At 37.8% G+C, this 13,867-nt stretch overlaps 1 protein-coding gene across 3 annotated transcripts in view; it reads right to left on the reverse strand.

Moving 5' to 3' along the window:
• The window catches only part of lypd6 (LY6/PLAUR domain containing 6), a 206,473-nt gene that overhangs the window by 15,231 nt on the left and 177,375 nt on the right, over positions 1–13,867 (reverse strand). For all 3 annotated transcript variants that reach the window (XM_039757342.1, XM_039757341.1, XM_039757340.1), the window contains one exon: positions 5–194. In XM_039757342.1, the coding sequence (XP_039613276.1) occupies positions 5–122 (118 nt within the window). In that variant the 5' untranslated portion in view covers positions 123–194. The remainder of the gene's footprint in view (positions 1–4; positions 195–13,867) is intronic.

Here is a 13,867-nt window from a genome sequence, read left to right on the forward strand (position 1 = left end):
TTACTAGATGGATGAAGGTAAATGATGTCCTTTACAGTAAAGTCCCGACAGTGTACTCCTTTTAGCCAATCAGCAATCTGGCTCAAAAGCAGGACCCAGGCCACTGCAGGCCAGGGTTCCATTGCCGTAGGTAGCCTCACTCATACAGATACCTGGTGGGTGAACACCTCCTTCACAGAAGAAAGACAGGACACCTACAATGAAATAAAGCAACAGATTACAACAGGAAAGGTCCATGACTTTAGTGAAAGAATACATTTTCTGTTCGGTTTTTACTACAGTCCACTTATGCCAACAATATTTTTGTGATCCAACTAGCCACTGATCCATGGTCAATAACTGACTTCAGGTTGGGGACATCTACGAGTATGTTGGAATAGCCGGCTTGCTAAAGGTTACTGGATCTTTCCTTTCACGCCTAATTTCAACTTAAAAGGCACATAGTTCACATTGGGAATGCTCCTTTCTTTTTTACCATAATTACGCTTCCTGTTCAGTAAGATATAATTTATGATTTGAAATTGCAGTTTTATTTTTTTTCTACCTTTGTGTAGTGATAACTTCCAAAGACATGTTCCATGATATATTCAATTTGGAACTGTAGTCTTATGATTTGCTATTTTTTGTGTTTCTATGCAATTATTTTTTATTGATCAGGTCATTATTTGTAATATTCAGTTTATAGCTATTGTTTTTAATCATTCATTTTGTTATTTTTTGTCTTTGCCTTTCTGTTGGAATTAACACGGAATCGGTGGTAAATTTTTGACTTTGAAATCTATACCAGATTTCGGACCCCAGTAGCAGTACCAAAATAGTTTAGAAGCAAATAACGGATAACTTCAGAATCCCCCCACTTTACTCTGACCTCTTTGGTGCGCCTCTTGAGAGCCGTGAAGTCCCAATCACGTTTGTGGAGGGCATGTGGGGGGGCCATGAAGTTATGATTACATCAAAGAATTTAGTTTTGATATGTGATCTCTGCAGCACGGATGTGTTATCACAACTGCAATAGCGAGTGCCTAGTTGGAGAATTTGGGGGATTGAGGGGGAAGCTAATATTCTCTTCCAGCACCAAAAATCTCAAAATGCTGGTACCGTAAAGTTTAAAAATGTATGATTTTCATTAATTTTCTAGTACCAGTATACCATGCAACTGTATTTGCAATGCTTGAATCTGTATTGTTTTCCACTGATTTTTGAATCAGGAGCTTTGACTATGGTAAAAGCAGTAAAATGTGTAATTATGATGATTATCAATAGAATCATTACTCATTTTCCTTAGTGGCCTTTACTTGTTATGTTCCTTTAAATTCTTTTTCTAGAAACTTAAAACTGATTATCCTTTCATTTTCAATAAGTTTTTCTACCAGACAGCATGCTCCTGACATGCTATAACAGCAGAGATGTTTGTAGCAACCATTCATCCATTTACATTCTAAAGAGCTCATGCTGGTGACACTCAAAGGCAAGCAACATCCATTGCAACAAAATAACACCACCATATAGACGTAAACCCAGTGATCCTGGCGACATCTACAGAGGTGCCACCAAATGTGAGCGTATCTGAGTGTATTTTAAAAAAAAAACAAAACAAAAAACAAACATGTTATTTAATGAACCAAGATGACCAGTATCACTTGAAATCAGGCAAATTAGAGTACAAGATTGCAAAATTAAGAAATGTATTCCCTCTAGCATAAAACATATTAAAGACTGGTACAAAATGGAACATAAATAAACAAAATAAACAAAGGCAAGTTAAATTATCTTTATCTTTCTTACGTTATGTTGTGAATAGAATACAATTGAAATGTGGAATAAATACTTTAAAAGTAAAATGCAGCAATAATCTTCTTCTTCTTCTCCTTTCGGTTGCTCCCGTTAGGGGTTGCCACAGCAGATCATCTTCTTCCATATCTTTCTGTCCTCTGCCTATTGCTCTGTCACCCCCATCACCTGCATATCCTCTCTCACCACATCCATAAACCTTCTCTTAGGCCTTCCTCTTACCTGCCAGCTCTATCCTTAGCATCCTTCTCCCAATATATTCAGCATCTCTCCTCTGCACATGTCCAAACCAACGCAATCTCACCTCTCTGACTTTGTCTCCCAACCGTCCCACCTAAACTGACCCTCTAATGTACTCATTTCTAATCCTGTTCATCCTCGGCACGCCCAAAGCAAATCTTAGCATCTTTAACTCTGCTACCTCCAGTTCTGTCTCCTGCTTTCTGGTCAGTGCCACCGTCTCCAACCCATATAACATAGCTGGTCTCACTACCATCCTGTAGACCTTCCCTTTCACTCTTGCTGATACCCGTCTGTCACAAATCCCTCCTGACACTTTTCTCCACCCATTCCACCCTGCCTGCACTCACTTTTTCACCTATGCCAGCTTTAATCTGGGTTTGCCTTTAGAAACATTCTGAACATTGATGAAGACTAAACCAGACCTCATTTCATACTCATTCAGTATGTGCTTGACCTTATCTAGTATGAACATTTACTTTTTTTGGAAACCTGCATGCTTATCTAGTTCTAAACTTATTTTTTTATTTTGAAAACTGTAATACAAATGCTTTAGATACACAGGGTCTCCATTGCTACCTCTATCAATATAAATAAACTAAATGCAGCATTAATCACACTAATTAACAATTTTAAACAAAAATCAGTCTACTTTTCATTTTATAATCCTAATTCCTAGCTTGGTGCTTCTTGACAGATTACAATACAAACTAAAATTACACAGATCAACATTTAAGTACAAGTAAAAAATGAATTGCTGTGCATCCTCTAACACAACAGAGTGTTTCCAGCAACAAAAAAATAAGTAAGTAAATTGTAAACTGATAAACACAACCTCAGATTTATACCATCAATCTAAAGAGAAAAGAACTGTAGTACATTTCACAGTATTAAAAGTCATATATCAAAATGACCAGTTATTCTAATAATTCATTTTACAATAAGTTCACTTCTAGCAGCATCACTACATGACACTCCGTCCTCTATTGTGGCCCATATCTTAATTCAATATAACATTTTATTGTATAAAAGCATCAGTCTATCAGTTCACATCATATCAAGTTCACTTTCAGATATATATTTTCAATATGTACTGTACAGTATGTGTGTATGTCTATGGAGGACTGGCACAGGTTAGTATTGCTGCCTGGCAGATTCAACACCCTGGTTGTGAAGCTCACGTGTTCTCCCCAAGTCCCTAGGAGGTATTAGGAAAAAAAAAAAAGGACCTAAACACGAACCTACACAGACAAGGGAAGAACTTCCAAACTTCACGCAGGGAGTGTGGCAACAATTTAATTACTAATCAACACTTAACTGTTTTCTTTGCATCTGACACAGAATTATTTCTGCACTTTTAATATTACAGCTTATAAAACTGACATGTAAAGATGTACCCTGTGCAGCATACAATAATTAGAATTTTCTTGCTTATTGCACTTGTATCCCATAGTAAATCTTAAACCAGATGTCTAGAGGTGTAACATATATTTTTTGGAAGGCAAAACAAACACATGATTAAACCTGTAATGCTTGTAAAAGTGGCGAAAATGTTAAATGTAAGACATTGTCACCAATGCCTTTGCAGTCTTACAAGGCTTATGGCCAGGAGCATTAAGTTTGAGCCGGTGCAATACTGGCAAAATGTGTAATAAAGAAAGCAAGACTAACAGTCGACATTACTAATAAGAAATCTAAAGCAAGTTTTTCATAATACAGTATGAATATCTAACAACTGTTCCAATCCACTATATTTAAAATGTGCATAAAAATGTATCTACAACAACAACATTTATTTAAATTGCACATTTTCATACAGGTAATGTAGCTCAATGTGCTTTACCTGATGAATAATGTAATATTATACATAAAAGCTAACAAACACAACAACTTCAGGCACAACCAGAAGATCATAAGTTGAAAGGTCAGCTATGGCAAACAGAGTTGCCCTGAAAATGTCACAAAATGAGCCTGTGCTCAGAAGCGATTCAGGGGCAGTTCACACTGAACGATATTCTGATCCAAGATGGCATTCAGTTTAAAGATCAGTTTTACTTGTGAATATCACAGTGATGTGTAAAAACATCACCTGACCAGTTGTAGGAATGTACAGTATGTGCATAGCACCTTTAAGAAGGCATAGGCACTTCTGCCATTACTATGTGGTAGATGATCATACACTTTTTGTGTCTGCAGTTTCCGGCATTGCCCTGGACCACTTACAATTTCAGAATATGACTGGGCAGGACTTCATTGACCGACTAAGACGAAACGCAGTTTTAGTCTTTACCTTAGCAAAATATGCATTAATTCTAATACCCACAAGTGGAAGCAATTTTAATCATAACTTTCCACTGAAAAACATTTTAGGCTTGAGTCACATATCCACAAAAATGTAGCAATGTGTTACACATTTTGCAGTTAAAAAGCGTGTCTGTAAAGTACTAAAATAAAATGAGCCCAATAAGACAAATGAAGTCTGCACCTACTGGTATGACATACTATATCAGAGTGTTTCACTGTCTCATAAACGTTTTTTCTTTTTTTATAACTATGCAACTGATACACAGCAGTAGAGGTTGGATTAAAACTTATAACAAATTTTAAATCCTGCCTTCAGAGAAATTGAACGCCAGTTTTATCTGAAACATAACTAGCTAAAGGATGCTATCACTATGAGCATAAAGTTTATTAATCCTGTCCAGCCTGCGGGAAGAGTGTTCCTTACTGATAAGACACAGGCCGACTAAGCAAAAAAGTAAGCCTTTCCCTTGGGCTTCAAACTAAACAAAGGAGGTCATGTGGGTAAGAGGTTCACTCAAAATCTTAGAGAGGAGAATCATAAAGGACTACTTTCTCTCTATTTGGGAACATTCTTGTTTCATAACTACAGTAATCCTATGAAATGCATCACATGCTTATCTTGTACATTTCTTTACCCTTACATGGTTAAAATAACAAGCACAATGAACTTCAACTGGCCAGGCATTAAAGGTAAGACATGCATCACAGAGCGCTACCCTTTAAGAATAAACATTGTATTTTAATTAAAGCTGTGTTTTCACATCGTAACACACACTTGGTCAACAACAAAACAGGGTCAGATAAAAATGAGGTCTTTAACGGATAGTGTTTTAAGTTTAACAAGTTGTCCTGTAGTAGACAGAGTATTTAGTCAGCCAGTACACTGACCCAAAATTGGATAATCGGCCTCAGATAATAAAGGGATGGACAGGGATAGAACACTCTATTGGTTTCATTTATACATTTGCTTTTAAAATCATAATTGAGTTGTTTTGTTTTTCTTGTTTTAGTCAGTGCCATATATAAGATTCACTAGGGCTTTGCTAAATTTTCAAAGCAAGTGAGGAGTAGGTCATTATTAAACAGCATACATTAAAGGAACGGTTTTAAATTAATTTAGGAAACTGACAATTAAATTGTCAGCACAACTATATACAAACAGGTTTAATATATCAACTACAAATGAGATGTAAACAAAAATAATAAAGAGAATATCCTGGGACTGAATACAATAAAAACTCTGGGCATAAAATAAGCCTAAAATGGAAAAGATTTGGTCATTTCAGACTCTGCTAGAAACACTCAAGAAACTCCACATTCAGTGGCCAGCTTAGAAGTCAATCAGCTTTAAAAGCTAATGCATTTTGGGAATTGTTCAGAGGCAAAATTCAGTGGAAAACCACTAAGGATGAAAGCAGTAAACAACTGATGGATATTGAGTCACAAAAAGATACTGTACCAGGAAACAAATTTCTAAAATAGTATACTGTATATTATAAAGCACTTAAAATATTAATGTTACAACCTACCAAGCACCATTATATTTTGTCCAAAAGAGCAGTACAAGCCAGTTCCCATAAATGTTTATCAATGTTGCATTCAGCTTATGCAAAGTAACATTACTTCACACTCTTTGTGCTTTAGGTGTGCCAACCATGCAAACATTTTCAGCCACATATCAAAAACAATACACGTCTAAAGTCAAAACAGTAAATTTCCATTTCATGCAGCTTTGGGAAGATCTTTATTTTGATATCTAAAAAAACGTTTAAAGAGGCAGAAACTGAATTCAAAGATAGTCATAGGAATAACCAGTGCACCGTCAGCAACCAGCATTCAGCTGCCAACATACTACTCTATGCCTGTGTTGACACTAAAAGACGTAGCCTGCAAATTAACAGGAGATACTGAACTGTCTCAGTACAAATGAATTCAAATGTTCAGTGTGCCCTGAAATGGAATGGCACCCATTCACAAAAGAAGGAGCAGGCTGAGAAAAACACATGAAGGGTGAGTGACTAACCAGTGAAGAGCCAACATTATGAATACAACGCATGTGTGTACTGGTTATTCATCCATCCATAGTTTCTGAATTTTTTACATAATTATTAATGAACATTATTTAACATTTTATAAGAATCCAATGTGTTTGTAAAGCCTTTCCCAGATCAGCAAAGTATATCAGAGAGCATTGTTGAAAAGCAATAATAAGTTGAAGAATGAACTTCAAAATGACTTTAAGTGATCCACTTAAACCCCTAATGATCAACCAGGGCTTGCATGCAAACCTCTAGAGCGGACTTCCCTTTGGGTATTTATATTATACTAGCTGTACCACGTGGCTTCGCCCACATAGTAATAAAACAGGAAAACTTTAAAAATCAATACACGTTGACACAATCTGATCATATTCAGCTGTGACGGGAGAGCGTTTCCCGTGTGGGGAGACAAAGCATATGGCCATGATATCTCTGGCAATCAGCAGCTACCCTCCAAAACACATGGAGCTCTGATCTCTCTCTCAAAAATATCAAATGTTAATCCTTAACATTCTGTAGATGATAATGTCTGTTGAACAAACAAGTATCGCTAGCTAAGCGGAGGCAAGGTGCACTCCAAAACATGGCGAGACGTAGACTAACTCGAACAGAGGCTAGTGAGTGAATGAGGAAGGCCCCGTCCCCCTACTCTCGGCCCACAGCCACTCTGTTGAATTTGCATAAATACATCGGTACCGGAAGTGAACTATGGAACTGCGCGATGAGAGAAGTCGCAAAATCAAACGGAAAGTTCAAGCAAATTATAGAAAACAACCACATCTAAACCTGTTTTTTTTATATTTTATTAATTTTATTGTAATCATTCCATACAAATAGATCAATTTTTACAAAAAATAGGATTGATCTAAATCTGTTAAGTACTGTAATTCTCTTGTGAAAAGCGGATAGACATAAAGTGGACAGACATACAGGCAGAACGCGCTTGGACCACGAAATTTTTAAAATGATTTCTTAGCGAGCACTTATGGGCCAAGGGTAACCTACATTCCAAATTTCAAGCCCCAAGTCCCCATGGTCTAGAAGATTTCGTGATGAGTGAGTCAGTGGTATTTGGCTTATATATATAACTAGCAAAATACCCACGCTTAAAATTTTTATTAAGAAGAAAATGAAACCTTTTTAAATTGAGGGAAAATATACCAATAATTATTTGTTAAGGATCTCTTTGTATACCACATCTTGAGTTCGGCCCTCCGGTTGTAATATGACCAAGCTGTGCGCTGAGCTTACTCTTGAGCATGCAACTTACAGTTGGCCATGTGAACAGTAATCTTGTTTCAAATCTCACAGCTTGGATTGCTGCTGTCATAATCGGTTTGAGTTTCATGGTTTGTTTCTATGACGACAGTATTTGCAGGACTTGTGTTGAAGTGACATTTGGCATCTGTCAAGCGTTGTAAGTATACAACCAGTTACATCGATAACTTCATATCCAGCTTTTGAGAGTTTAAACATTCATAAACATCAAAGTGTCCACTACTGAAATCGTCACCTGTGAGTCTAAGATGTTTAAGAGGCACTGGCAGTTGTCGATAGGTGTAAAATATTTGGCCATTTCGGTACATTTGAAAGCGACAACCAACTTACATGCAAAACCATAGGTGAAGGGCTTAAGCATTTCACTCTTATAGTGCTCCTGTGTAATATGATTATCTCCTGTACCGTCATCAGTCCACACCTTGAACCTGTCCCAGTCATTCAATACATAAGACACAATGTTTCTCCAGATATCAAGAGTGAGCCTGATATGGCCGTGCAATATGTAACACAAAGAATGGAAAAGGCAGGTGCCATCTCTGGGCATGGAAACCACTCGGTAAGAGACAGTTCTTTGATCAATGGAGATCACCTCGATAGACATGTTAATTGGGGTACGGTTGGAATGGTAAAGGAAATGGGTACCTGAACAATGTAAAGTAAGTCTAAAATACCTAAACAATAACTATAATCATAATAAACGAACAATAAAACAGCGGAGAAGCTGTGGATTAAATAAAAAGGCTGTAGTTATCAGCAGAGAGACGTGAATCCCGTGGCGAAGCAAGGAAGGGAATGTAGAGACTAGAGCGACAGACGGCCTTATATAGGCAGGCAGCCAACAACGTGGGAGGCGTTGAGATGGGGGACCCAACGCCGCCTCACACGGTGACTGAGCTGCAGGCTATGGACATATATATGTACATAAGTAGGATTCAGTTAGTGTTGGGAACCTGTGTACCAAATTTCTTGAAGATGGGCCCATAAGTAATAAAGACCGTTGAAAAGTTCAATATGGCGGCCGACAGTGGCGTCATACCATCAAAATGAGTACGTACATCGGTTTCAGTTAGCGCAGGGAAGCCGCCTACCAAATTTCGTGAAGATGGGGCCGTAAATAAGAAAGTTCAACATGGCGGAAATTGTTGACCGTTATGACCATTACGTGTAGAATTTCTAAATGAAACCTGCTTAACTTTTGTAAGTAAGCTGTAAGGAATAAGCCTGCCAAATTTCAGCCTTCTACCTACACAGGAAGTTGGAGAATTAGTGATGAGTGAGTGAGGGCTTTGCCTTCTATTAGTATAGATAGATGTGTGTATATATATATATATATATATATATATATATATATATATATATATATATATATAGACAGATCATGCTATATAACCTAACATTCTGTTAGCCTTCTTAATGGCTTCTGAACACTGTTGGGAAGTCGAGAGCATAGACTCCTAAATCCTTCTCATAAAGTGTACTCTTTTTTCCCATAGCCCATTATGTATTTAAGACTCACATTTTTACTTCCTAGGTGTAATACTTTACATTTACTGACATTGTATTTCATCTGCTACAAATCTGCCCAAGCCTGTATGCTATCCAAGTCCTTCTGTAATGATATAACGGATTCCAAATTATCTGCTAATCCACCTATCTTGGCATCATCTGCAAACTTAACCAGCTTGTTACTTATATTCCTATCTAAATTGTTTATATATAAACTGCTCAAACAATTAAAGGAACACTTTGAAAACACATCAGATCTCAATGGGAAAAAGAAATCCTCCTGGATATCTATACTGATATAGACTGGGTAATGTGTTAGGAACGAAAGAATGCCACATCGTTTGATGAAAATGAAAATGATCAACCTACAGAGCCCTGAATTCAAAGACGCCCCAAAAATCAGAGTGAAAAAATTATGTGGCAGGCTAGTCCATTTTGCCAAAATTTAATTGCAGCAACTCAAGATTGTACGCAGCACTTTGTATGGCCCCTGTGTTCTTTATACATGCCTGACAACATCGGTGCATGCTTCTAATGAGATGACAGATGGTGTTGTGGGGGATCTCCTCCCAGATCTGGACCAGGGCATCACTGAGCTCCTGGAAAGTCTGAGGTGCAACCTGGTGGCTTTGGATGGACCAAAACATAATGTCCCAGAGGTGTTCTATTGGATTTAGGTCAGGAAAGTGTGGTGGCCAGTCAATGGTATCAATTCCTTCATCCTCCAGGAACTGCCTGCATACTCTCACCACATGAGGCCAGGAATTGTCGTGCACCAGGAGCCACTGTACCAGCATAGGGTCTGACAATGGGTCCAAGGATTTTATCCTGATACCTAATGGCAGCCAAGGTGCCTTTGTCAAGCCTGTAGTGGTCTGTGTGACCCTCCATGGATTTGCCTCCCCAGACAATCATTAACCCACCACCAAACTGCTCATGCTGAATGATGTTACTGGCAGCATAATGTTCTCCATGGCTTCTCCAGACCCTTTCACTTCTGTCACGTGCTCAGGGTGAACCTGCTCTCATCTGTAAAAAGCACAGGGCACCAGTGGTGCATCTGCCAATTCTGGTATTCTATGGCGAATGCCAATCGAGCTGCATGCTGCTGGGCAGTGAGCTCAGGGCCCATTAGAGGACATGGGGCCCTTGGGTCACCCTCATGAAGTCTTTCTGGTTGTTTGGTCAGAGACATTCACACCAGTGGCCTGCTGGAGGTCATTTTGTAGGGCTCTGGCAGTGCTCATCCTGTTCCTCCTTGCCCAAAGGAGCAGATACTGGTCCTGCTGATGGGTTATGGACCTTCTATGGCCCTCTCCAGCTCTCGTAAAGTAACTGCTTGTCTCCTAGAATCTCCTCTATGCCCTTGAGACTGTGCTGGGAGACACAGCAAACCTTCTGGCAATGACACGTATTGATGTGCCATCCTGGAGAAGTTGGACTACCTGTGCAACCTCTGTAGGGTCCAGGTATCGCCCCATGCTACCAGTAGTGACACTGACTGTAGCCAAATGCAAAACTAGTGAAGAAACAGTCAGAAAAGATGAGGAGGGAAAAATGTCAGTGGCCTCCACCTGTTAAACTATTCCTGTTTTGGGGGTCATCTCATTGTTGCCCCTCTAGTACATCTGTTGTTAATTTCATTAACACCACAGCAGCTGAAACTGATTAACAACCCCCTCTGCTACTTAACTGACCAGATTAATATCCCATAAGTTTCATTGACTTTACGCTATACTCTGATTAAAAAGTGTTCCTTTAATTCTTTTGAGCAGTATATATATATATATATATATATATATATATATATATATATATATATATATATATATATATATATATATATATATATATATATATGTGTGTGTGTGTGTGTGTGTGTGTGTGTGTGTGTGTGTGTGTGTAAGATTCAGATATCTATCCATTAAATCATAACATCTGTTTCTTCCCATTTTTTATTTTATGAATACTGTTCATTTAAGGTCTCATTAACAAGTCTGAGGGATGAACTTTGAATTCAATATATAGAAATTCTGAGCACTTGGACCCATGTGAGCCCATGGTATCATAATATCAACACATGCTCTTGCTCTGTTTCATTTGTTCATTTGCTGTGTGTAATCTAGATGTTACTCAACTCAGTTGCTGATTTGTTCAAATTAACGAGAAAAAGGGGCCATGTTATTCTTGTCTTTATTAGGAACCAGAACAATAGCAATCCTGCTTTGTATGAGGAATGGCTAATTCTAAACATTCCTTACTTCCATGCCAGTGGACATGCTACAAAAGAGGTTGATTCTTTGTGATTTAAACTGCTCAGTGAACTAAAAGTGAGAGCATAGTGTGTGCCTTGCCTGTGACCCTTATAATTCAGAATGTCTACTTTAACTTTTGCAAAAAAAACACAAAGAGAATTTTGCAAGAAAATACATAATTATATTCCGCCACATTCTGTACATATTTTTCCTGCTCATTTCAAAATTTGTAGGTTAATAAAAGTAAATGCCACAGGCACAGAATTTCAGATTGTGTGCATTGCAATAGCTAATTTTGTCCAACTTTTCTTGGGGAAAAAAAAATTAAACTGACATCATTATGCACACACATTGGGTTAAGTTTCTGCTAACGAATAATTTTAAATTTAACTAGAGACACTGAACCAGATGGCTACCACTTAGCTATTTTATTTGGAAAAAGACAATATACAGTATATGATGTGGTGAATGAGCACAGGCTAAACTGCCTCAGCCACACACTGAAAATACCCAAACGGATGGAACAGAGGGCTGATGATGGTGATGGACACTTCCTAGCAAGGGGTTTTTGAGCTGTCCCTCAATCACAATCACAATTTGAAGGATGGAATCAAAAGAAGGAGGTACAGTACGCATATGCCAAATGAGGATGGAGTGACTAGTGCTGCAGCACAGAACTTCATATTATGCAATGTTTCTCACCAGTGCTTCACAAAGTACTCCCTGCAAGGCAAATAACATGAAGTCACCTGTTTAACAATATAAAAAAACAGTTCTGAAACTTAAAATAAATTAACTCTCCAGAAGAACATTTCAGAATCAAATGGATTCTATCATATTCCTGCATGTGTCACCCTTACACAAAAAAATAACACAACATTCTCAGACCTGCAAAATCCAATTTAAGTTTAATGGGTGTGAAAGCCTATCCAGGCAGCACTGAGTGTAAGGCAGGAAACAGCCCCAGACAGGTGTCAGATGATCACAAACCCAAATCATGTCCAAACCCCACAATCACACAGGACCAGTTTGGAATCACCAATTAACCTACCAGGAAATATAGGAAGAAAAATCACAGACACAGCCAGACCATATCAACTCCATACAGAAAACAACTTGGCATGGGATTCAAACCTAGGATGGCAGATCTATGAGGTGGCACTGTTAACGACTATTCCACCACTCTGCCTCATCACCATTTTTATGGAACCTAATATGGTGAACTTCAAAAAAAAGCTATTTGTCAGTGTTATCTGGCAGCATTTTGCTGATAAAAGCATTACAATATAGGGATGTCGTACTGTACGTCTACAATTTCTTTGAAGTAATTTAGCAAGACAGCACAGCTTATAAAACAATTTACATTACTCATGAAATACGTCTGATCTAATGCCAGACAGACAGCTAGGAAAATCGATCCATCTTTGTTTTGCCGTAGTAAACGTACATCACTTAATCCAATGATGTGGCAGGCATGCTTCCCAAAGACTGCCCTTGTTTTTGGAGCATACAAACGGTGTCAAAGAGTGGATCTAAAAAATAAAAGTTTGTTTTCTTTGGCTAGTGTTTATGAACAGGACACCTGGTGTCTTCTGAAGCTTAAGGTTAATATGAATGAATGAATGCATGTATGCATGCCAGAGGGGAAAAGGTTTCTTTTATTTATAATGTGTCAAAATGAGAAAAAAAACAAAACAAAGAAAACTCAAAATCAATTGAGATTTATACAAAATGAACTACAATTATCAATAACATTTTGATACAGAAGAAAGTCTTTTCTAAAGTAAAATTTACTTGTTTAGAACCATATGATTTTCAGAGACCCTGGATTTGGCTGTAAATAAAATAAATCTTCAAAGACTTATACAAATATTAAAGTTTTAATATTTAAAAACATGTATACGGTGATCCCTGCATCATTAAAGCATAATTTCTGTTTGTTTGTTTTTATGCATAGCTTTGTTTTATAAACTAGATCCTTGAAATATGGCACACAGGTACTTCTTACCATAAGCCAGGTTCTTGCCATGCAATTTTAGGCCGATGGGCAGCAGAGGGGTTCGTGGTGAGAGAAAGTGGCATGAAATTCTACAATGTGCTCTAACAACAAAGAAGAGAGCTGCACAGATATTGATGGCAGTCCAATAAGCTAGCACACTTGCCTTTCAAGCAGGACACCTTCTGGAAATTTACTTTTGATGTCTATTACAATGAAACTCATTTTTGTCATGGCCTATTCTCTATTTAGTTATTTATTTCAATTTTAGGTTGCAAGCTTATTATTTAACAGTATATCTCCACTGCAACCTGCCATATTTGAGGCTGCACTTTGCTCAGCTAAAGGGTTATGTCTACTGGTTACATATGACTAGGTAGGCTCAGGGGCAGAATGAGCTGCCACGATTGTAAACAGATATGATAAAAGCATTCCAAATTCCTCTCATCCTTTAA

This window comes from Polypterus senegalus, chromosome 6 (assembly GCF_016835505.1).
Source record: "Polypterus senegalus isolate Bchr_013 chromosome 6, ASM1683550v1, whole genome shotgun sequence".
NCBI lineage: Eukaryota > Metazoa > Chordata > Cladistia > Polypteriformes > Polypteridae > Polypterus > Polypterus senegalus.